Here is a 26,581-nt window from a genome sequence, read left to right on the forward strand (position 1 = left end):
GTTACAGAGTCCACCTCAGTGGATGTGCTGCTGACTAACCTCATCAGGGGGAAACTGCTTCCCTCTGCTCGCCTCTGGATAACCACACGACCTGCAGCAGCCAATCAGATCCCTCCTGACTGTGTTGGCATGGTGACAGAGGTCAGAGGGTTCACTGACCCTCAGAAGGAGGAGTACTTCAGGAAGAGGTTCAGAGATGAGGAGCAGGCCAGCAGGATCATCTCCCACATGAAGACATCACGAAGCCTCCACATCATGTGCCACATCCCAGTCTTCTGCTGGATCACTGCTACAGTTCTGGAGGATGTGCTGGAAACCAGAGAGGGAGGAGAGCTGCCCAAGACCCTGACTGAGATGTACATCCACTTCCTGGTGGTCCAGACCAAAGTCAAGAAGGTCAAGTATGATGGAGGAGCTGAGACAGATCCACACTGGAGTCCAGAGAGCAGGAAGATGATTGAGTCTCTGGGAAAACTGGCTTTTGATCAGCTGCAGAAAGGAAACCTGATCTTCTATGAATCAGACCTGACAGAGTGTGGCATCGATATCACAGCAGCCTCAGTTTACTCAGGAGTGTTCACACAGATCTTTAAAGAGGAGAGAGGACTGTACCAGGAGAAGGTGTTCAGCTTCGTCCATCTGAGTGTTCAGGAGTTTCTGGCTGCTCTTCATGTCCATCTGACCTTCATCAAGTCTGGAATCAACCTGATGGAAGAACAACAAGCACACTTTAGGTTGTCCACAACTTTTAAGAAACCCGATTCAAACCTTCTCCATCAGAGAGCTGTGGACGAGGCCTTACAGAGTCCAAATGGACACCTGGACTTGTTCCTCCGCTTCCTCCTGGGTCTTTCACTGCAGACCAATCAGAGTCTCCTACGAGGCCTGATGACACAGACAGGAAGTAGCTCACAGACCAATCAGAAAACAGTCCAGTACATCAAGGAGAAGATCAGTGAGAATGTGTCTGCAGAGAGAAGCATCAATCTGTTCCACTGTCTGAAGGAACTGAATGATCGTTCTCTAGAGGAGGAGATCCATCAGTTCCTGAGATCAGGACGTCTCTCCACAGATAAACTGTCTCCTGCTCAGTGGTCAGCTCTGGTCTTCATCTTACTGTCATCAGAAGAAGATCTGGAGGTGTTTGACCTGCAGAAATACTCTCCTTCAGAGGAGGTTCTTCTGAGGCTGCTGCCAGTGGTCAAAGCCTCCAGCAAAGCTCTGTAAGTACATATATAGCAGGATGTGGAGAAATATACTGCTGCTGGTATAAGGGTACATCATGGGACAGATTATTACTTGTCTTATTATTTCCTCTTCAGACTGAGCAGCTGTTCCCTCTCAGATGAAGGATGTTCAGCTCTGTCCTCAGCTCTCAGCTCTCCGTCCTCCAGTCTGAAGGAACTGGACCTGAGAATCCAGGACTCAGGACTGAAGGAGCTGTGTGATGGACTGGAAAAGTGGAAACTGGAAACTCTCAGGTCAGGTTTCTCTGCTGCTCTCACATGTTTTTCCTCTGTTTCAGCTTCAAACATCTCTGTGATGGAATAATCTGCAATGTTTTCTAAACTACTTTGAAATATTGTGAATGAAATATGTCCAGAGTAACGCATCTTTTAAAATGAAGGAACATGTGTTTTATTTAGGACTTAAAGGTATAAATGAGCCTCTGGTTGAATAAAGATGCTCTACTTTGTCTCTCAGCTTTGGTTGAAACGTTGCTCGTCCTGCTTGTTTATCACGTTGTTTCCATCCAGTGGTTCAGTCACATAGTAAACAGAATCACCCCCAATGCTTTTTCCTGCCTAAATTCCTTTACCCTGATGGAAAACATCATGGAGTTTAGGAAAGGTGGTGGGATAAATTCAGAGGAGCCAAGAAAAGATGACAGCGTTGCATTGAGAATCCGACCACAATGAGTCTCACCTGTGGTTTTATTCTGCAGCTCTGAAACTACAGATGTTCAATAAATATTGTACAGAAAGGGATTCAGATATTTCATCTAATGCAGTCTGATCACACTGACATGGAAACTATATGTCATGTGAACGTGTTCAGATATAAAATATGACTTTATAATCAAGCTTGGTGATTAAAGGGAAGGAAAAGTAAAACATGTTGTCACAGCTGCTCACACACACCCCACTGTCCTCATATATGTCCACACATTTACCAGTTAGTACAACTGGATAAACACCAGCATTGCTTCCAAGGCTGCAGCCAGAATGAAGTGTGTTATGGAATTATCTCCTTTCATAAAGGAAGCTACGCTGTTCCTCAAAGAGGTCATAAAGAAAGCATTGGAGCAGCTTTCATTAGCATCTGATGGTTTCAGACAGCTCTTACCATGGCTGCTGCTCACACACTTCCAGGTTCTTCACTCTGTAAGGAAGGTTCTGGAGCAGACTGGACACTTAGACCAGACCAGGGATGGTGTATCCATACTCTGGAGTACAAATGCCATTTATACAGGTTATACAGATACTGGTTTGTCTTCCGGTCAGGAGACCGGGAATCTAAATTAGGAATTGAAATTTTTAAATTTGAACCATTCTGGGAGAATTGGAAAGTCAGTCCCTGTTCCAATCAATTCTCGATGCCCAAACCTAGGGAACTGTCACTAAAACCCATGGGAGATATTTGCACAATCTCTCCTATAAATGTTAGAAAGTCAGATAAAACTTGTGGATAGAGAACTAACAATGAAACTAGATTGTGTATCTCCACTTTTCAAAGCTCCCCATTAGAAGTTCAGCAGATATTCTGCCTGTACAGAGCAAATTCTGGATTTGTTATTTTGAGGAATGTATTTTAGTTGTTCATAAACATTAAATGTCACATAATTTTAATACAAATATCATTGATTTTGTTAAATTCCTTCTCTTCAGCCTGAGTGGATGTACCATCTCAGATGAAGGATGTTCAGCTCTGTCCTCAGTTCTCAGCTCCCAGTCCTCCAGGTTGATAAAACTGGACCTGAGTATCGAAGCCTCAGGAATGAAACATCTGTCTGCTGGACTGCAAAGTCCAAACTGTAAACTGGAAACTCTCAGGTGAGGTTTCTCTGCTGTTCTTATTTGTGTTTGTATTGTTTCAGCTTCAGTCTCTGTGATGCACCAATCCGCCTGTCGATCTCCAGCTCCATCCTTCCATCACTCGTGAACAAGACCCTGAGATACGTGAACTCCTCCACTTGGGGCAGGACCCTATTGCAGACCCGGAGAGAGCACTCCACCCTTTTCCACACTGGTCTCGGACTTGGAGGTGCTGATTCTCATCCCAGCTGCTTCACATTCGGCTGCCAATTGCTCCAGTAAGAGCTGAAGATCACGGCCCGATGAAGCCAAGCTCAGGTGAGCTTTCTCTGCTGTTCTTATTTGTGTTTGTATTGTTTCAGCTTCAGTCTCTGTGATGCAATGATCTGAAACCTTTTCACAACTATTTAAATACACAAATGAAAAATGTGGAGATTAAAACATTGTGTAAAATGTTCCTTATTTATTTATATAAGTTAATTATATCTACATATAAATGACAGAGGGTTTTCTGTCTGTGGCCTAAAACTTAATGATGAACAAGAAGGACCAGCACAGGAGCTGTCAGGACAGTTTTTTTTAGGAATTCTGGGCCCCTCTATTCCAGGATTGTTGCCACTTCTTTACGTCTGTGTATTATGATGTTTTTCTTTGTTCTTGATGGTGCCTGATGTAATACACCCAATTTGTTTTCTTCTTTACATTGTAGTAGTAGTAGTAGTATTGTGTAATGATGGATTATTAGTTTCTCAGATTTTTATGCTCTGGTACCCATCACCACTTAAACCATGTTATTAAACCTCTGATTGCAAATACATTTTCAATAAGCCACTCAACAAAGAGGCATTGGGTATTTTATTGTGAACAATCAAGCACTGATGTACAAAAAACAATAACTTAAAGTTTTGGGTTTTTTGTCCCTTAAACAATTCCCTTCACTTTCTGAAGGAGCCTTGCTTTGGGGACACGGGCCTGGCTCTGTCAACAACAAAGACATAGACTTAAGTTGAATTATAAATAAATTTAGCCTGTATTTTGCTATTGATTATATAACTGAAATAGCTAATGGGTTTATTAATGTCTTAGTAACTACTCAAAGGCATCATTGGACGTCTGGAGATGAAGATCTGCTGCTGGGTCGGACTCAGACGATTCTGGAGCAGCAGAGCATAAAGGCTCATTGCTCCATTATATATTGCTTTTGTGAACATTACCATGGCTCTAGCAGACACTTTCACTTTGCCATGTGTGTGGAGGAATGTAAAATTAACCCCTGCATGAGACCCATGTCAAGAGCAGTTTAGTTTTAGTAAACACTCATGTAAGAGGAAAAAATAATTGAGTGATGTCACCCTCATGAGGCAATAAGTATTTGGTGTATTTTATTTTATATTGCTGTAAAAACAACAAAAAAACATTTAACTTCTTTGTTTATTTTTTTTTTATTTAGGCTATTCATGTGTCCCACCAATAACATTTTATAAGACTAGATCTGAACACATCTTAATAACGTAACTGACCTTTACTTAATGCTCATAATTACTGAGCAGAACTTCGATGCTTCATAATAAAACTCAATGCAGCCGTAACTGAGGGAATGTTTCTGCTGCTGGAGCTCTGACTTCCTGCTGCTGTGGCAGGTTAGTTCAGTTTAACAGTAGACATGTGGATTCAGCATCTCTTCCTCCAGTTTTCAGTCCTCACCAGACCCGCGCCATTAAACCATCTATCTTCTTGTTCCAGTCGCTCTGACTGAGAGACAGTGTGTGAAACATAGTTCACTGTAGCTGACCTCCAGATTAGTAACGCTCAGTTAGCTACAGCAGGAATCATTCTACAATGAACTGGTGACTTGTCCAGAGTGTACGCCTCCTCTCACCCGTTAACAGTTAAAGGCAGATTTATACTCGCAGCATCTGTGTGTGGTCGGTTACAGTTCCATCCTCCATGACCCATCTAAGGTTAGTGGTTACAGACAATGAATGAATGACCAAGAAATGGTTTCAGTCCTCTGTAGTTGTACTCTCACCATTCCTGGAGAAGAAATGTCTAATATTCTCTGCTGCTCCTACTCCTGGCCTCCCTCTCAAGTCTTTTCTGGTTTCCAGGTTTGTGTTGTTTGGGAGGCATCATCTTATCCCCTAAAATGCAGAAGTTTGCTCGCACTTCCATGAGGAAGAACGAACCATTGATCAAACCATTTTTATGAGGAGAGGAGGTTATTGAAATGATTAAAACTCAGATGCATTAGTATTAATATATATTAGTTATAGTTATGCATAATATTTAGTCATAGGGGTGTGTGTGGGCCCTTAGAATCACCTTTCTGTCCTAAACGACGGCGCTGGGAGATGTATGCAAGATTTACATTTGCATTAAATAAATCCTAATTTCTTTGGTGAAACACCTGACAACCTTTCGAAAGTTGGAAATGCAGCAGAGAGGCGGCGTTCCAGAGATTACTGTAAATGCATTAACATGTTGTGTTTGTAGCCCTCGTGTTGTCTTCACATTTTCTATGTACATTTTGTCCTCCAGGGTCAAAATAACTCGGTATGTTAGACTGTTTATAAAGATTGTAGTGGAAATTTTAATATCAAAGGTCACACTCTAAGAGAGAATCAAACTAAGTATTTTATTTAAAAGCTGCAGCAATGAGAGTCAAACAGTCAAACAGCTTTGGCTGAGCTAGTCTAAAGACATACACACAGGCTTGGTTAATCCCATCCATGGTTATCAAACCAAAATGAAATAGGTTTTATTTTCTTCAGGTATCTCTGTAATAATTTTATAGAGCACTTTCCTGTGTTATTGCAGAAATAACAATAACCTACAAATATTTTACCTGCATCAACGTACATTTGTTGTTTTGGTGTTTAAGGTTTTTATTATATTTAAATTCAGGATTGCCACAGGTGGAGCAGATGAGCGTGATGAGGGACTGGAGGCCCAGCAGAGCAGCAACCATGACAATTTTAGTGCAAATCACGCACACACTTAAAGTTCTCAGGAAATCAGGGGACTTGCAGCCTGCATCACCACAGAGAACCAAGCAGGGAAACTGCTGTTTGGTATTTACATAAATGCACATAAGGACCATCCTTTTTGAAGAGGGGGACCACCACCCCAGTCTGTCAGTCCAGGGGAACTGTCCCCGATGTCCCCGCGATGCTGCAGAGGCGTGTCAGCCAAAACAGTCCTACAGCATCCAGAGCCTTAAGGAACTCTGGGTGGACCTCATCCACCCCCGGGGCCTTGCCACTGAGGAGCTTTTTAACCACCTCAGCGACCTCAGCCCCAGAGATAGGAGAACCAGCACCAGCTACCCCAGACTCTGCTTCCTCATCAGAAGACGTGTTGGTGGGATTGAGGAGGTCTTCGAATTATTCCTTCCACCGCCTCACAACATCTCGAGTCGAGGTCAGCAGCCCCCCATCCCCACTGTACACAGTGTTGACGGCGCACTGCTTTCCCCTCCTGAGCCGCCGGATGGTGGACCAGAATCTCCTCGATGCCGTCCAGAAGACATTCTCCATGGCCTCTCCAAACTCCTCCTATGCCTGAGTTTTTGCCTTAGGGACTATCGAAGCTGCATTCTGCTTAGCTTGCCGATATCCATCAGCTGCATCTGGAGTCCCACAGGCCAAAAAGGCCCGATAGGACTCCTTCTTCAGCTTGACGGCATCCCTTACTGCCGGTGTCCACCAACGAGTTCTGGGGTTACCGCCACAACAGGCACCGAGGACTCTAGGACAACTAGGACGTCTCCTGTTGGTTTTCTTCCATTTCGAGTTGTCCACACTCAGGCACAAAACTTACTAAAAAGCCTTAAACCTCACCACAATGTGGTAATGGACCCTGTTTAGTCTCTCTCTGGGTTTTAAGCCAGGTCTCGAGTATCTAAACTACTGCAGGTAATGAAGGGGAGTCTCAAAATGAAAACTTCTCCCAGTGTGTGATTTGGGGGCTGCTCCACACACAGACTTTGTTTCTGGATGTCGGTGGTGTCTGAGCGGAGTCCCTCTGCCGTCCTATAAGAGTTATATGTATAATTTTCCCTTACAAGAATGAGATACAACATGGTTGCTAAATATTTTTATTTTACCTTGTTAGTGAACTTGTTTCCAGTACACTGAAATATCTTTTACACTTTTTACACTGGGCAGCATGGCTCAGTGAGTGGTCGTCCTGTAACCCAAGGGTTGCCGGTTCAATCCCAGCCCAGAGAGCTCATGTCGAAGTGTCCCTGAGCAAGACTGATGGGTCGTGGTTGAGCGCCTTGCAAGGAGAGCTGTCAAACACCCTTTAAAAGGACTCTAAAAAGCGTGGGTACTCTGAACTTCTGAAAACAGTCAGGACCCATCCCCCCACCTGAAGGTGGAGGGAGATTATCCTCTCGTCCACCAGGGTAGACCCCGAGCCGTGTAACGAAGCGAGTCAAACTATATCTAGCTGGAACCGCTCAACCTCACGCACCAGCTCAGGCTCCTTCCCCACTGGAGAGGTGAAGTTCCACGTCCCTAGAGCTAGCTTCTGCAGCCAAGGATCAGAACGCCAGGGTCCCTGCCTTCACCCACCACCCAGCTAACACTGCACCTGACCCCTATGTCCCATTCTGCAGGTGGTGAGCCCACTGAAGTAATCACCTGCTCTTTGCCACCTCCTCTTTGCCCCACCCAAATATCAAACAGTTCACTGCCTGCACAACTTATGTGCTCTCTGATGGAGATTTGAGCCAGATTGACATAGTTTATCTACTAGTATGCCGAGCCCTCTTCCTTTCCTCTTACCGCTAGCAGTGCTGCTTCTGGCAGCATCTGGAAACCCTCCATGGAAACCGTGAAGACACACATATATATTTAAATATATATATATATATATATATATATATATATATATATATATATATATATATATATATATATATATATCAGCTAAATAACACAAATCCAAACAGTGAGATTATAACAAGTCAGTACCAAGATCCAGACTTACAGCTGTAGACCAACACACAAAATATGGTTCAAAACTAGTCTGACAGACACACAGACACAGTTAAAATTACAGCTTCTAGAAAACTCTTTCTGATTTAAAAAGAACGCTTGAAACTACAACTGGAATAAACCAAATGAACCCAGTCATGCTAGAAGTTATAGCTCCACTTTTTAGTAAATACCAGTGAAGTGTCTGATGCTTAGCCTTGCATGTGACTGTATTTGGTGGCAGATGTAGAAGCCATTTGCTAAGAGTCAGTGAATTCTGGGCTCCATGTATGGACGGGGTTATAGGTTCCTACTATGGGTCCATATGCAGCGTTTTGTGTTTCCATTTGAAAACCTGTATCAGACCATGGACATGAACCATCACCAGGATCCTCGATCACAGCCACCCAGCTCTCTTGTTCCTCGTCTTCATTCCACCTCTGCAGCCTCTGTGTTGACAGCAGGAATTTCTATTATTCTGGCCAATAAGGCAGCTGGCTGCAGGGCAAGCAGCTGACATCTGGAGTAAACAATCAGAGCAGCATGAAATAGTGCTGCAGTCCCTTGACTCAATGACAGGAACAGTCCTGCAGCTAAATGAAAGGCAAAAAATCTCAACCAACCTGTAGGAGTGGGTGTAGCTTCAATGAAAAGTAAAATATAGAAAGTAACAATTAAGACAAAAAGCTGATTAAAAGTTAAAGAAACAGGAAAAGCTAAGGAGTGACTGCAGCAGGCTATACACAGGTTGGTGCATGCACTAACTGTGTGTAAAACTTTCTCCATAATTTTATCTCCCTCTTTCTCTCCAGGCTGAGTGTGTGTGGTTTCCTGCAGGACTCAGGACTGAAGAAGCTGTGTGATGGACTGAAGAGTCCAAACTACAAACTGGAAACTCTCAGGTCAGGATTCATCAAATTCATATATAATGTTAAAGGGATGGAAGGTTTATTTCTCCAAAAGGAGGGCAGGTAGAAAAAGTGTGAGAACCACTGAGTTATAGCTGCTGTAAAAATGAGCATGCTGATGCTAATAACTGGATGAAGAGTGGTTAAAGCTTCATTTCATGTGGAATTATTGATTCTGGAAGGTATCCACACCCACGAGGAGGTTTCTGAGTTGCCGGATATCACCGTGTTATTGTGTTTTTGTGGAGAGAAAACTCCGGTGAGTGATAACAGTTAGCTCCTAGCATAGCATGCTAACTGACTGCGGTAAAGTTGGTTGGTTATTCGATATTGGCTTGACATTCGTATTTATTTGTGCTTCTAATCACAGACCACGGCGGTGCCAACTTGGTCAAAGACTGTAGCTTATAGATACATTATCATACTTTAATATACTACAAGATTTATGTAAACTGTCCTTGCGATTTGAAAATTTTACCAGAAAATAGCGACTTCGCATTGTAAACCGACCATCACTCGCCGTAGTCGACTAAGGGACCGTGTGTAAATTACACGTTTCAGCATAAATGAAGTCATGAAAATTGGTAACCAAAAATGATAAAAATGATCTTTCACTATTTTGTTTGCTGTAGTACATCATGTTTATCATGTCCTATCTACTACAAGTGAGATTATTCTGATAAAGTACTTTATATGCCCACAGTATGCATTTATGACCTGAAAATATTCACTAAAAATCAATGAATTGACTTTTTATCATTCTTTTTGCTGTAGTACATCATGTTTATCATGTCCTATCTACTACAGGTCCGTTTATCTTGATATGGTATTTTATATGCCCATAGTATGCATTTATGACCTGAAAATATTCACTGAAAATCAATTAATTGACCCTTTAGGCCCCCAAACGCGAAGGCCTCCAAATTTGTAATCAATATGTTATGAGAAAAAGGGAACAAAACAACGGTTTCAATAAACACATCGATTTAAATAGGCCTTTGGACCGCCTTCGATGCTCTGGCCTAAATATTGTCTATGACTCCAGAAAATATTACAGAAGCTGGAACAAAAAAGAATAGAAACCCAACTCGTAACATCTCATTGTAATTGGTTATTTATTTCCAGAGAAAATGTTATAACTTCAAAATCCCATTCTTCCATAAAATTAATTTATACTCCACCCACTTTCTCTTGAGTTTTGAGGCAAAACAGCAGCTTGTGAGGAAGGTAAGGAAGCATGTTTTTTTTACTAAAGTTTACTAAAAGCTACTAAGTTGTTTTTTGGAAAACATGAGCTATATTTTTCATGATACTGAATTTTATTAAGAAGTTAAGAAATCTCAGCTTGTACAGAGTTAAAAATGTAAAATAAGCTGTGGAATTTGACACACTTAGAAATAAGGTCCAATCAGCAAAGGCAGTGCAAAGGCCTTTTGTAATTGTAATGTTTTTTTCTTTTTTTTTCTTCATTTCATTATTGTTTTTCAATCATATCCCATTGTGTGGCCGTGAATGCGCTCCAAATCTCAAAATTCAGACTCAAAAAGGCATAGGCTATATGATAGACAGATAGATATACAGCATATATGTACACATATAAGCCTACAGTGTTTCATGATACAAATATATATAAAAAATGAGAATATGGTATTTAAATATCAAGAAAACTCAAACCTTTTTTTTTTTTAATATTTTACTTTTTATATGTCCATTACAGACAGACTTCAACAAATTTCAGGGCATCATTTCATTTGTGAATATTAAAGGAGTGCACTGGAAGTTACTGGTAAGCAATTGTTACTTCATTAATGATTTGAAATCCTTTGTTTATTATGCTTTTTGAAATAACATTAATTATTTTTGTAGTATGTATTGCCTGCCATAAGTGCAGTTTTTTTCCTGGATCCTGAGAAAAATGAGTCAGAGCAAGCCGAGTCGGAGAAAGCTGCAAAAAGAATTCAGTAGGTCATCATTTTTTTATAAAAGGCTCTACAAAAAAAGAACTCACAACAACACAGTCAACTAAGGAAATTAGCTGATGCATTTTTATTGATTTAAAGATTTTTTTATTATTACTTACATGTCAATGTTGCATTATTTCATTTTATAAAAAAATTGTTTTTTCCACAGGGAATATCTGAGGATGCGCATGATCCTCCATGGAAAAAATGACTGGGGAAAGATCCGATGGAGAGGACTGATCATGGATCATCCACTGCAGTCTGATAACTGCAGTTGTGGCGTCATTGTCACCATGGTAATGGCCCTGTGTGTGACAAGTTGGAGTTTCAGTTTTCTCTCTCTTTGATTCTTTATCAAACATTATGGAACAGATTTTTTATGAATATTACAATGAAGTGACATGGTATGGGTAATTTTAAGTCGTAATAAATATTTCATCAATTATTCATTCATTGGATAGTCTCCTGAGATGAAACATCTCGTCTTCGAGGGTGTCCATAAACAAAAATAATTAATTAAAATAAGTAGATTCACATGACAAAATCACAAAAACAAATTCTAAAGGATGAATGAAATAACACACAGGCTGAACAACAACACTTCAAAATCACATTTTCTAAGATGACTTTCTTAATTCTGTATATTGCTGTAGATGGCAAAGGCAGTGATGGAGGCATATCCTGCACTTCCAGCCATGTCCTTTCCAACTGCAAAGAGGGACATGGCTTTGGAAAGGACCAACTTTGCACTGGCAGTACTGAAGGATTCAGGTTTCTTTTTTCTTCTGTAGGAAGTGTCATAGATTTCATTGAAAAGATCTCTTGAAAATGCATTGCAGATGAACTAATAATCAAAAAATAAGAAAAAAGTTTTTTTTTTTATCAATTATCAATTATTTATTAAAAATAATGATAAAGGAATCAGAATACAGATAAATGTATTAGATAGACTTTAAATCTCCTTTGATGTATGTGAGTTGAGCATTATTTATAATACAGTTGATAAGTTAATTTGATACTAACACAGCTAATATGTACATAATAACAGAAATGTATTTTATTTCAGTATTTGATATGGACAACAACTGTGCCATGTGCTCTGCCTCAAAGCCCCCGGGAACAGGGCCTCCGACTACTCATTGGGTGAGTTTTTGTCACAGTGTCTTGTACATTTATGTTTTGGATTTTATTGTAAAGTTTTGGAAGAGTGTGTTTCAAAATGTTCTAAAAAAAAGAAGAGAGTTCAGTGTAAGGAATTTACTATATTATCACTATGAAGACATTTAAAAATTATTGTCTCTCAGTGGGTAAATTCGTTTTGCAGTCAAATTTGACAGACAGTGGATGGTCACAAGACATTGATAAAAGTCATACACAATTAAAAGGAAATGTAAAAACATAAAAAAATTGAAAGAAAATATAACAAAATCTTGCTTACTGTCAGAAAATGATACTCTTTTGCATATTCAAAATTATTTGCACACAAGGTAATAAAGATTTTATCTTTGCTTTTTTAATGTAACAGATACAGTGTGACACTTGCGGACGATGGTACCATGAGCGGTGTCTCAACCTTACAGAAGACCAACTCAAAAAGGCGAGGGTGGCAAAGTGGGCCTGTAAAATTTGCAAATAAACCTGATGCCAACTTTTTGAGCCTTATGTTTTAATTTTAGGTAATTATGAATAATATGGACATACAAAATACTTTAAAAAAATAACACTCACCTGTAGTAGATAGGACATGATAAACATGATGTACTACAGCAAAAAGAATGATAAAAAGTCAATTAATTGATTTTTAGTGAATATTTTCAGGTCATAAATGCATACTATGGGCATATAAAGTACTTTATCAGAATAATCTCACCTGTAGTAGATAGGACATGATAAACATGATGTACTACAGCAAAAAGAATGATAAAAAGTCAATTCATTGATTTTTAGTGAACATTTTTCAGGTGATTGGCAGACGATCCCTGCCGAATGTCAAGCCAATATCCAACAACAAACCAACTTTACCGCGGTGCATGTAGCTGCTGCCGACCACGGCTAATTGCTCATTTTGTGGATATATTATTGTTTTGTGTGTCATTAAGCTTCTAAAACAATGTTTAAAACCAACCGGAGGTATATAAGAGTGTGCTGTGGAGTTATTGAGAGATGGCTTTTTAATTAATCATTTTAAACATGAACATGGAGCGTGATTTAATTCATAATTGTTCACTAAAAAGAGAATAAATAGCGTACAGTTGATGTAGAAAGATGAATAAAAAGAGATAAAGAGGTTAATAATGAGTAAAAACTGCTGCTCTGTGCAGGCTGTTTTTTGGTGTATGAGTCGGTTGTGATGGCGGGCCAGAGCCCGGACCAGAGGCACCAGAAGCAGGACACCGGCTTACTTTTTATTTATTTCTACTTTATTACACGTGAAGCATTTACAAAGACAATAAATACAGTTGTCTATATAATAAAATAAAGCTTCTGAATACAGGAAATTGACAACTTAAACATATAAATTGTAAAGAAAACTTATTGTATCTAAATGTAGAAACATTAGTTCAACATGAGAACAGAGAGAAGTGAGAAAGAAAAAGAAAAAAGACATACTGGGGGTTAAAGACTATGTCTACATATTAAACATCCTGCACACACATACAGTTTTAACTGCTTTTTGTTTTTTAGAATAATGTATAGAGAGGATGTAATGTTTGAATTAATCAAACAAAGAAATGAAGCCTGGTTTCCTACCTGTAAATTTACACTTATGAACATGAAATCTGGCCATAATAATAAGGAGATTAATTAAGTTCACACTAGGACTGTTGTGCAGATCCTTCGCTACAAGACCAAGCACTACATCCTTCCACATAAAGCAAAAACATCATCAATTTCATCCTGAATCAGACTGCAGATCTTTTACTAAAACACTTTTACAGCTGGACAAGACCAAAATAAATGGACCATCGTTTCAGGAGAGTTTTTACTAAAACTGCAAAGTATATGAATATTTCATGTAAATCTGTTCTGAATCTAGACTTTAGCTGGTAAATGCTATGGACGAGCCTGAAGGAGATTTCTTTCCTTTTATTAGTGATCAGAGATGTATTAGGAATTAGCCAAACCTGGTTTTATTCCAGATTGAGTTGAACAACTAAGAGAAAAGATGTGGAGAGGCAGGACAGCCTTGTCTAATACCTCTAGATAAACTGAATCTTGGGGATTTACCAGCTTTTAATTTAATAAAGCTGTTACTGTTTTTAAAGAGTGACGATAGCTGAATAGAAGTCATCCCCAAAACAAAAGTTTTTAAAGGACATAAAGCTTGGCTGGTTAATAAATGATTCCACAAAACATTCAAATTTAAGTTGGTGTGCTGCAATGTTTTGTCAATAGAAAATTATTTTTGTCAAGAGAAAAAATGTCAACTAGTAACTTATCCGTCAACGGAGATTATTCTGTTATTTAGTTAACAAAAAGCATCTTGTTAACAGGAGATATTCGCCTACTTGTTGAAGCAGATTTAATGGTATTATCGGTACAACCCTGGATGTTTGAGTTTGCTTTTAAAGTTGTGAGCGGTAGACGTGAACGTGCATTGAAGTCTCGTAAAGCCCATTTATTCACAATTTGCTGCTGCTTGTTTGCTGTCGTAGTCGTTGCTATAACACGACACACACACAGTGTGTTTGAAAACATTTATGGTTGTTTTTTTAATAAAGGGTGTTTTAGTTTCCTGATCGGTACTTTAGCATAAGGTGATTTTACTGGTTTGTTTATTTTGGGATTTTGTTCGTGTGTCAAGCGGCTAAAGCGTTGTGTTTGGGAATGCTGCCGTAGTTCTGGTTCTAAGACGGTCAGTCTGGTTCGAGGCTATCGGTATTTAGGTACGTAAATACCCACCGCTAGTACAAAATAATACACTGTATATGTGGAAACATAAGTTATAAATAAATAGATAAATAAATAAAGACTGTGTATAGTTGGAAATTAGCAAATATTTTTGTGGTTACTGGATATTTTGTGAATGAAAAATGGAGTTAAATGAAACACTTGGGGAGAGACAAACAAAACTTACAGCTAAAGCTTTTAAAAATAAAGTTGAAAGGCTCCAAAGGAAAACGTCAAGCAAAGGTAAAAAGGATCAAAGGTGCAATAAGAGGAATTACAGATCTTATGCAAAGTGCTGGTAATGTTGGAAAATACAGTCATGTCTTGAAAATATATCAAGTCTGTATAATGAGGCAGATCATCTTCATGCTATGGAAGTTCCTGTGTTTCCTCTTGAAGAACAAGAAAAGAAAAATATGTGGTTTGATAGTGTTAAATAACATAAAATAGCTTTTGTGGCTGAAACAAAGAAATGGTTGTTGGAGGTGACAAAAGAACCTGTTGCAGTGGGTGCTGTTGGTTCATCATGTCAAGGATCCAATGTTTCCAATGATAAAGAGGAATGATGCTGAGTAATATTGAAAATGTAATAGATGACATTAGACCAGATGACAGCGTTTCTAATGTGTCTAGTAGAAGAAAGAGACGTAGTACAGTGGTAAGCAAGTCTGCTTCCTCCACAACATCATCAGCTCGATTAAAGACTGACAGCCGCTCTTTAGGCTCATCAGAGACTGCTGAAAGAAAAGCATGTTTTAGAGGAGCAGCAGGAGTTGCTGTGGAGAAAGAAGGAGGAGCTAGATTTAGACATGTAACTGGCTGCTTCTATGGCTAAAGTGAGTGTGTTAAAGGCGTATGAAGGTTCTTGTGTGTCATGTTTCTGCAGACGGGATGAACAGCTAACTGAAAAGAAGAAAGAGAACACAGTTGAATGCTAATGCTTCAACATTTTGTGCCTGAGTTTAACACACAACCATTGGCTGCAGAGGCTGTAGATGATGTCCTTTCTCTCAGTTACGCTGCTGTGAAACCAAAGATAAATAATATGTTGGGCTTCCCGCTGCTGTGACTGGGGCCGGTCTACCTATAACATCAAATGCTGCTTTACATCAAACAGCTACACATAGTTCTCCTGACTCATCTGTATCTGCATTAGAGAGCAGCACAGATCAACGTTTCCTCACAGTTCTGGAAAAGCAGAATGAAATAACATCTTTATTGGTTGAACAACAGTCGCTTTTTCTTTTACCTAAACGAGATCTACAGGTTTTTCATGGTGATCCCCTGCAATACCAAACATTCATAAGAGCTTTTGAACATAACATTGAAGGAAGAACTCAAAGCCAGAAGGATTGTTTGTATTACCTTGAGCAGTATATGAAGGGTCAACCCAGAGATTTAGTCCGAAGTTGTCAACATTTGCCTGTTTCTCAGGGATATTCAAAGGCAAAGTCACTACTTCAACAACATTTTGGTGATCCATTCAAAATAGCTTCTGCCTACATTGATAAGGTGCTTTCCTGGCCAATGGTTAAGGCAGAAGACATCAAAGTTTACAAGCCTGTAGTTATTTGTTACAGGAATGTCGCAATTCCATGGGAAATTCTTTGAGTGACTTAAATGTTCCATCAAATATACAAACCATTATAAGAAAGCTCCCTTATAAGTTGTGGGATAAGTGGAGAAGCACGGTTTGTCATATTCAAGAGAAGTTTTACTGTAGAGTCATGTTTCAGTATATTGTGGAGTTTGTGGAGAAACAAGATAGCAAGCATCTGTCTTTTTTGGAGATATCCAAGATGAACCTGGAATGAGGAGAGAAGAACTGAAAATGGTCGAGTCTCAAACTGGTTCAGAAACTAGAAGCAGTAGTTTTGCTGTAACTGTAACATCTGTTCAGAAGAGAGTGGAACCTGTGAATAAAGGAGAGAAGAACTCGTTAGTTTGTTTTGTGGAGCTGGTCATTCTTTAGATATTTGCCTTCTTCTGGATAAAAGGACACAAGAAGAGAAGATGTCTTTTTTGAAGGAGAATGGGACATGTTTAGGTTGTCTGGGTACAGGAGTAAAGATTACAGAAAACGTCTGACGCATGTTCTCCATCTCTGCGTGGGTTTTCTCCGGCCAGTGTTGTTTTTGGCAGGCAGTGTTAAAAAAACTTGAGATTGACCACTCTCAGCTTCCGTAGGATTATTCTGTGTATTTTATTTCTCTTGATAGAAACCACAGACTTACAGATATACATGTGTTCATACGTAGAAAGTGACTCAGCAACAATAAAACGTGACATAAGGAGAAGTGTGTTGGACTGGTGCTGTATACCTCATCTGTTCTGACTGGACCATCTGTGGAGGCTGCACATATATAAATCAGTGTCTAATACTCATCTCTGAGGTCACAAGTTGGTCCTTCTGAACTGAGATTATTTTACCAACACCTCTTTTACCAGTTAAACACGTGTAAAATGAAACAGTCAACAAACAGTAAGAACACTATGAAACAGGTAAAACACTGTGGAGTTACACCTGATTTTCTCTACAGGTGTTCTTTGAGTCGACGTTCAACATGAGTGCTGATTCAGTCTTTTCACGTCTTACATTTTCTCTGTAACTTTCTCTCCAGGCTGAGTGCGTGTGGTCTCTCAGAGACAAGCTGTGGACCTCTGTCCTCAGTCCTCAGCTCCCAGTCCTCCAGTCTGACAGAACTGGACCTGAGTAACAACGACCTGCAGGACTCAGGACTGAAGAAGCTGTGTGGTGGACTGAAGAGTCCAAACTGCAAACTGGAAACTCTCAGGTCAGGATTCATCAAACTAAAAATTTAAAATAGTTTTTATTCATGAGAAACAAACTTGTGGAAGCTGTTTGTATGAAACTGTGTTTCTGATTTAGGTCTCTTACACCACAACTATTTTCTTCATGGTCCATGTGTGCACAGGTTGCTGCTAAACTAGTAGAACATGCAACAGTCACATGACAGTTAAAGCTAAACCCATCTTCAGTCTCGTTTTTATTTCCATTTATCGGTTTTAAAATAAAGAAAAACATAAAACCTTTATAAAAAGAGAATAGACAGACTTTCTTCTAAGGGATGTAGATATTTGTGGAAAATTATGTAAAGTAAAAACAAAAAAGTCCATAGTTTCCAACCTAATGACAAGAATATTTTAGCCACGTATTTAGAGGCATTGTGGAAGGTCCAGAGAGACACTTGCAGCTCCAGAGTCGCAGGTTGGAGACCCCTGATGTCGTGTTTGTAAACCAAAATTTACTGCATTTTCTTTTAATCAAATCAAATCAAAATGTATTTATTTGGTAGGGACAAGTATGTTTCATGAGTCATGTCACACATGACAGCATTTTAGCCAAGGCTAATTCTCAATGCCCGTCCCTAGTTAGGCTTTTACACAAAACACAGACAACAGTGACTATACACACTACAATACAAAACAATAAAACATCACAAATACAACATGGGACGTTCACATGTCTCACCCCTCAATAAAACACTATAAAAAATAAAACAATGTCTTCAGTTATCAGCGCATACAACAATCCCACCCATTTAACACCCACACAGGAAATTACAGTATTTAAAAATTAGTACAGTCCTGGTTTGTCTTTAGCCAGTTCTTAAGCCTGGAAGTAAATCTTTTAGCGTCAGCTTTGGTCTTAATGTCAGATGGTAGTGAATTCCAGAGCTTAGAGCTCTTAACAGAGAACGCTGTCTGTCCAAAGCTAGTCCTGCAGTACGGGATTTTACAGTTTGATTTGTGGCACTTCTGGTGAATTTGTTGCTGTTTTGTCTCTCAATAAATGTACTTAGTGGCTAAAGTACGAAACAATTAATACATTTGTGAATTAATTTAATGAAACAATAATTGCTAAAGCTCTCAAAGCTCATTAGATTATATTATTTAAGGATGGTAAAATGATGATGGCTTTTTGTCCATAATTTTTAGTGCTCGATTGGAGCTTAATACATGGCTTAATAATGCATTTTAATTTTTCATTATCAGGTTTACCAAAATACTGCAGGTTTCTAGTCAGTTTCCTAACAGTCAGTCATGTTGTGGTCCGAGATTCCTGTTATCAGATTATAAGTCCTTGTTATACGTTCTGGTTTGTTAGTAAATGCCGGGTCAATGAGGGTCTTAGTCTGTCTGGTTTTCCTTGTCGGCCCTTTAATCATCTGTTGATAATTGAATTTTGTCATAACTGCTTTTAGTTTTTGTTTACAGTTTTTGTCAGACCAATTGATATTAAAGTCACCGTACCATATTGTCTCTCTATAAGAGTTAAGTTGCTTCACTACATAACTTAACTCATCATAAAAGGTAACAGTATGTGAAGGTGGATTATAGAGAACAACAATATTAAAGTTTATAGTAGGTGATAAAATTACTTTCAAGGCTAGACATTCCTGTGGGGTATTCAGTTCAACTAAATGACATTTAAATTTGTATTTAAATGTATATTAATACCCCCTTGCCTGTGTTTCTGTCCTTTCTAAAGCACTGATACCCAGCAATGTCGATCATATTAGCTGGTATATTTCTATGAAGCCATGATTCTGTTAAACAGAGATAGTCCAAGCTTGGTCCAGCAGAAGTGCAGAAATCTGATCGTATTTGGAAATAAGGCTGTGTATGTTTAATTGACCGCCTAGTATTCCCTTTGGTTTACACTTTACGAGCGTGATTCTATTCTATTCTACAGTCATTTAGCAGACGCTTTTATCCAAAGCGACTTACATTTGAGAGTAAGAACAACACAAACATGAATTCAAACAAGATGGGACATCATAATTAAGTGGTAGTCAGACTGCTTTGAGTCCAGTTAGACCCAGGTGCTGTCATGTAGTGCTAGAGGCAGTGATATATATATCTCTTTGAGGATGAAATTGTGTTAAAATTTTATTCCAGCCCCCTATAGCGAGAACCAGAAATCCCAAGAATGGACCTTGGGTTTATTTTTTGTACTTGAATTTGAAATACAACACACACCATGTAAACACATAAACAGAAATGGACTTTTTCAGTCTATTTATTATATAATACATCAATAAAAATGCACTAAAAAAGTGCTTGAAATCTACAATAATAATATTAATAATTATAATAACATATAATAACTACTACTACTGCTAATAATAATAATAATGACAATGATGATGATGAATATTATTATTATATAATAATAATAATAATAATAATAATAATAATAATAATAATAACAGTTATAGAAGAGAGGCAACCCTGTCGATGGTACCACGTCTGCATGTATGTTATCTTTGTGTGGATACTGCAGATTTTTCCTTGTATATCTCTGTCAGGGTTTTCCATAAAATAAGACACAAGAACTCAGGATAAGTTTCCAGCACATCATGATGGGGAGAGACCAAAGTCAGATAATCACTCAAGAGTGTCTGTCTGTCAACTCCAAAGTCTTCACCCCAGCTGAACCTTTTCATTGAGTGGATTGTGTAAATAAGCCAAACCAGATATGCGAACATACTTCAGAGAAGAAGTGTAGTTATCTTGTATATCAGCACCCACCACATCTTGTCTTTCTACATTGTTATGTGGGCCATTTGTTAGAAACATCAAAGAGGAACTTTTAAATGTCAAAAGGTTAAAAGTTTCTAACAGTCGCCTCATTGGTAAATCTATGGATTAGTTTCTGGTGTTCAATTCTCTTCTTACCAGCTTCTTCCTGACCTTCCTCTCTCTCCTCTCCTCCTTTTTCATCTCTCGCTCTTTGGACTGACGATCATACACAAATAGATTTTATTTAACTCGGTGAAAACATTATATGAACATGAAAAATACTATTAAAAATACTAATAATTAAAGTCCTCTCTGCTCCTCTCTCTCTTTGTACCGTTAACCAAAAGGTAAATAACCGAACGATGTGTTTTATGTCTAATAAGAGATAAAAACACTGATACACTGATCCAACTTACAACAAGTTATTACTTATTCTTGATAGACACACCACTTGATCTCACACTCTTACCTGAACCTGGCTCTGTTTTACAAAAATAACATTTTATGTCCATGATGAGTCTGTGTGTGTGTACACACACAGACACACACACACACAAAACCAGGGTTATAATGTTAATGTGCATCCAGTCAGTTAGCTGGTCAGTAGCATCTTGGCTTTAATATGAACACATGCACATACATAACAGCAGCTTCTCTCATTCCAGTTCAAACAGAGGACAGTGGTACTGACCACTGCTAACGTTTCTTAGCTAGATAAACGTTGGCTAACTCCTACCTACCAACATAAAGAGTAACCTAAGCTTAAATGCAGCAAACATGAGGACTGCTGATGATAAGAATGTGTTGGTATTGAGTGGTAGAAGTTAAGAATTGTGCCACATCTCCTGGTTTAAGCCAGGTTCTTCCACCACTACAGCAGACACTCAGGAAGGCAGCATCGCTCTGTGCAGAGAGCTCAGAGCCCGAGGTGGGGAAGGCAGGCGGGATCACACCATTTTAGAGAAAACAGGAATAAAATTTTTCTTGTTAAAATATTATGTTTCAACCAAGCACAGTATGATTTTTACACATTTCTAGTTTGTTAAAAAAAACTAGAAATGTTAGGGGTGCCGGGATTCAGTTTAGGGGTTGTTGTGTAGATAGATGCGCAAACCAGTTGGTTTAGGTGCTTTACGGTAAACAAGATGGTGTATGGGTCAGAATACAGGGAGGAGGTGGATGGAGTATCTTTATCTTGAACTGTGGGTCCAGCTCCGATTATTTACAGTAGTTCAGCTCAGCAGTGTCATACCAGTCCTGCAACAACAAGCAGACATCAGTCAGTAACTGGACTCAATATTACAGGCTGTGTTACACAAGCATGATACACACAATACCCTCAAGCAGACCTGCACTAAACAGTAACATATAAACCAGCAGGTCTGAGGATAAACATCTCCCTGCCTGAAGAACCCCAAGCAGCTAACTGGTCCCCACATAATGTCAGCATTACTATTAAGGAGCGTCTCGCTGGCTGGACTAATCCAGATGGAGCGTTGGTGCCACCTGGTGGCCAGCGCGGGTATACGTCCACGGCAGCATGTGCCGCTCACGCTCTCCCGTCATGAACATGGCACCGTGTCTCCTTTCCTCCTAACGAAACCCTCACCTGCACAGTGGAAGAACACGGATATCTAGGCAGACTTATGGAAGTGTCTGCTGACTAACACCCATACATCCACCTAACAGAGACTCCGCCCTGTTACGGGTAAATGTCTGAGCTTAACTTCGCTCGTATCAGATAGAACTGAGCCAACAGGAAATCCTCACTTTCCTCATCGACTTAACACTCAGGATAATGAACCAGCTGACATAAACCTCTGTAGGACGTCTCACGTAGGCAGAGGAGAACTTCTACAGCAGAACTCGTCTGCTTCACTCGTGGCTAAAACCGGAACGAACCCCAACTCTACTACGTCACTTCCCTCCCACCGTCCCAGAGGCTCAGTCCTACACACCCACAACCCAGTCTTTACTACAGGGGCTTCAGCCCCCACAATGGGCTAGAAACGCCTCTGGTGTACACGCCTTAGACTTTGCTGTAATGAAAGGAGCTTTAAAACTTAAATGTTTAAATTCCTTTACTAGACACAGAGATTCCTTCTGGTTCTGCATTCCCAGGGCAGTTTTCCAAAAAATGGGAGGTACTGACTTTGTACTACGATGTGACGATGATGTACGCAAACTACCTGCAAATGATCAGATTTCCACCAGCAAGTTCTCCTCTACTGGAAGTTATTGTTCTGCCATCATGTTACACCACACAATACACCCCTTTGGAACAACCGATGCATCCTATGGAACAGAAAATCAATGTTCTTAAGAACTCGGATGGAAAGGGAATCTGGTCTATCACCCACCTAATGGACGATACAGGTGAACTATTAAATGATCCAGATTCCTGTAATTAACTGAAATTTCACTGCACAATTCAAGAGTATAATAAAGTTAAAAGCAGTTCCCATTACTGTGAGAAGAATGATCCAACAAACCAGGGAGCGTTCTGATATTCCAGTAGAACTGAAGCCGCTCTGGATCAGCGGCGACACTTGAACAGTTTGACTTCAATAACAGATTCATTGGAAACGGCTTAACAGCCACTAATACCCTTTCCACTTAAAAAGAAAGGACATTCTTAAGAACGATGATACAGAAACATCAGGAAAAGAAGGAAAAGATATTTGTCTCATCCACTTCTACCTACAACTAAAGAAGTGTCTTTTAAAATCCTAAATGGAAAATTCCCATCACACAACTTCCTACATGAGAAATTTAACTTGGAGAACAACTCATGTGGATTCTGTGAGACAGAAATGGAAACAACAGAACTTATTTTTCTACTGCAAACAAGCGTATGAATCTCGGACGTCTTGCAAAGTGGCTTCACTCAGAAAATATCCCAGCGCCCCTCTGAATATGTGCTGAGTCACTGCTGGAACATTAAAGGAGAAGAACTTGGAATTTCTTGGGAATAACTTGATCTGCTGGCCAAACATTTTATTCATAGATGTAAATCTGCCAGAACTAAACCCACTTTAATGGTTGGAAGAATGAAGTGAAAATCTTCTCAGAATGTCTTTGTAGAAAATGAAAAGAAGCCAAAGACTTCTTTCCTGGATGGACTTGTTCATGTTACTAGGCTGAGACCCACCTGCTGTTTGTTCTTAATCCCCTTTCTGTTCTCCTTTATGTTATTCCTCTGAGTTCAAGAGCCGCCTTAACACATAGAACACGGATAACATGGATATAGTGGCTTTTCCCACATGTTTGTAGACATGTTGTAAAGCAATAAAGCTTTATTAAAAGCAGCTTGTTTTCTGGTTCCAGACAGTAAACATGTTGGAAAGAAGGTGAGAACGATGTTCTGTGCAGAACAACTCATGAAATGAACATAGAAGGAAGAACATCGTTACTTAGTTTGAACCAAAGAAAAAAATGATGCACTTTTGTCAATCTTTATATTTTAGGAGGAAAATTCCACATCCATAAAAGTACATTTCACAATCCAACAGCAGCATTTAAGCTGTTTCTGATTGAAGCTGATTTTTACTTTAAGTCTCTAAAACTGATTTCTAATCAGAAATGCAGATCAATAATTAATATTCATTCACAGCTTTTCAGCCAATAAACTCTCACAAATACTATTATTATATATAGAATATTATGAAGTCTGTCACGCCAGTTTTCCTTTCATTTCTATTCTATTTGTTTACTTTCTATACTTTATTTTATTTTCTACTTTATTTTTCCTCTTCATTCCGTTTCTTTCTTCATGTGCATCTTGTACAAACTGGACTGGATTTACTTTCACTGTCTGTTTATTGTTTGTCAGGTTTGAATAAAGCATAAAAACAATGAAGACACAAAGCCAATAATGTGAGACAGGTCCAGTTTCTCTGAACATCTGATGACGTTCAGCTTTAGTTTGACAGCAGTTCTCTCAGAGTTTCTGTCATACGTGTTGTTTTCTGCAGCCTGTCAGGATGTCTGATCACAGAGGAAGGCTGTGCTTCTCTGGCCTCAGCTCTGACCTTCAACCCCTCCCATCTGAGAGAGCTGGACCTGAGATACAACCATCCAGGAGACTCAGGAGTGAAGCTGCTGATGGCTGCACTGAAGGATCCACACAGACTCAGGTATGAAGAGGCTGCTGCAGCCACACAATGTCTGATAGAGGAGGAAGATCTGCAGACATTTTCTCTGTCCTTCACTCAGTCCTGCTTCATGCTGGATATGAGTGTTATATGAACCATCACACATGTAGGAGCCTTTTTCCTTTGCTCACAGCAGATATGTGAGTAGGAGAGTCTCCAAGGAGAACATCTGCAGGAACAACAGTGATAACTGTCTGTTGCTCAGAGTTTCTTCAGTCTGGAAACATCTCTGCAGGTTAAAGGGACATTCTGTCATAGAAACATCTTTTCTGTCCTCTGACCCTGGATCAGACACAGAGATGCTCCAGGAAATGTTAGCTTAGCTTAGCTTAGCACAGATATTTATAAAAGCGTGTGAACAGTCATGTTCTTGTAAAGTTCTCTTTAGAAATCAGTGCATGTGGAAATGTGCACGTGTTGATCAGACCTGTATTCCTACCTCTGTATAGATACATTTAAACACATGATGGATGAAAAGCTTCCCATGAATGATGATGCTCAGTGATTCTCCCACTTACTGGAGGCTCCTGATGCTGAATCACAGCAACAGACCCACAACATGAATTTAGATGAGACACATATAGAGCAGGAAGTATTCTGGTCCCTGAAGACTCGTTCCCTCTAGATTCTTTCATTCATGTCGTCTTCTGTTGGTGCCGCTGCTCCGTGCAACGTCACACATGAGTGTCGTTGCAGTTTTTATCAGTTTCCTTCAATTAGCTGCACACAGCTGATCACAATGATGGAGACAGTCAGTGGAGCCCCTCCCCCTGATCTGATCTGAAAAGAGGAGTTAGACAGGAAAACACAAGTTCTTTACTTCTTCATGCTCCTGAAGTCTGGCTTAGTGTTTGATGATCTGGACTCACAATGAGGACATGAATGAAAATGACTGAGAGAGTCACTGGATTTCTGTCCAGACTTTGTCACTTTATACTCAATATTTACTCAGCAGTCACATGACTTAAATGTAGGTTGTTTTACCAGAAAATGCAGCGTCATGCTAAAGATTTCAGACCTGCCGGTGGACTGGTATCCTGTGGGACTGGATCAGGAGTCTTCCTGTATCAGTGCTGCTGATCAGTGGTGTAAATAGATGATATGGACCTACTGGAGCCACTAGGAGGCGGAGTAGAGCCCTACTGTCCAGTAGGAATGGACTGATAACCACTGATGATGCTGCTTCAGTCATGTGAAAACGGCTGGATCGGGTGCTGGAGGAGGTGATGGAGATGGCAGTGTGTGTGTGTTGTGATGAAGATGATGATGTTACATCAGGTTTCCTGGTTAACGTGAAAGGACTCAGTATGTTCACAGCTTATGTTGAGGAAAGATGAGACAGACTTTCCTGAATCCTGTCACATCCTGTATTTCAGCAGCTGCAGCTCCATGTCTGACCACCAGAGGCAGTCTAACCTCTCCTCTTCACTCAGGACTTTAGAGCTTTGATGATCCCATGCTGCTGATTCAGTAATTACTAATTCAATCATCCATCAGATGATCAGTCAGCTTCAATAACAGTGTAGATGTTGGAGTCAGTAGAAGCTGGTGATGTGGCTGCACTTCAAACTGGAAATGAATCAGCAGACTGGATCAGATGTGGAAGAAGTGTGGTGAGTTGATGCTGCTGATCCCTCTGATTTGTTCCTGCTTTAGAAAGAAATGTGTTTGTGTCCACACAGCAGCAGGATCTGCAGGAATAATGTGAGGGAACAAATCCTCAGTGTGATGATGAAGCAGCTGTTAGTGGTCAGTAGGAAACAAGCCGTCACAGCTCCAAACACACACATCATGGCCTCAAACAGAGTCTCTGACAGTCATTTAGCTTTATGTGCAGGAAAAGAACCACTTTAACATTTCCCAGCTGAGTCACAATAAAGAATCTGAGCCAATCTGCTCTGCAGAGGAGATTATTGTCAGAAGCTGATCAATAAGACTTCAGGGCAGAGAGAAGATGCAGCTCTTGGTTAGATCAGGAGTTTCTGCAGAGTTCTTCATCTGTGAAGAGATGAAAAGGAGAAGATGGTTGAAAGAAGAAACTGGGACTTCCACAAAGCAGTTTTCTTGGTGTGGGTGTGGACCAATCAGCTTCCTGATTCTGCT

General features: G+C 39.7%; 1 protein-coding gene and 1 long non-coding RNA gene across 2 annotated transcripts in view; both read left to right on the forward strand.

The window, feature by feature from the left end:
- Positions 1-213: 213 nt before the first annotated feature.
- LOC121654152 (ribonuclease inhibitor-like) overlaps positions 214-26,581 on the forward strand; it is a gene marked incomplete at its 5' end in the record, with an annotated part of 136,450 nt that continues 110,082 nt past the window's right edge. The window contains 3 exons of the mRNA XM_042008123.1: positions 214-1,223; positions 1,323-1,481; positions 2,889-3,053. Of these exons, the coding sequence (XP_041864057.1) occupies positions 214-1,223; positions 1,323-1,481; positions 2,889-3,053 (1,334 nt within the window). The remainder of the gene's footprint in view (positions 1,224-1,322; positions 1,482-2,888; positions 3,054-26,581) is intronic.
- LOC121655519 lies at positions 10,642-11,662 on the forward strand. The gene is made up of 4 exons (XR_006013232.1): positions 10,642-10,711; positions 10,792-10,886; positions 11,056-11,182; positions 11,540-11,662. It is a non-coding gene; the product is annotated as an uncharacterized LOC121655519 (long non-coding RNA).

This window comes from Melanotaenia boesemani, chromosome 2 (assembly GCF_017639745.1).
Source record: "Melanotaenia boesemani isolate fMelBoe1 chromosome 2, fMelBoe1.pri, whole genome shotgun sequence".
Taxonomy (NCBI): Eukaryota; Metazoa; Chordata; class Actinopteri; order Atheriniformes; family Melanotaeniidae; genus Melanotaenia; species Melanotaenia boesemani.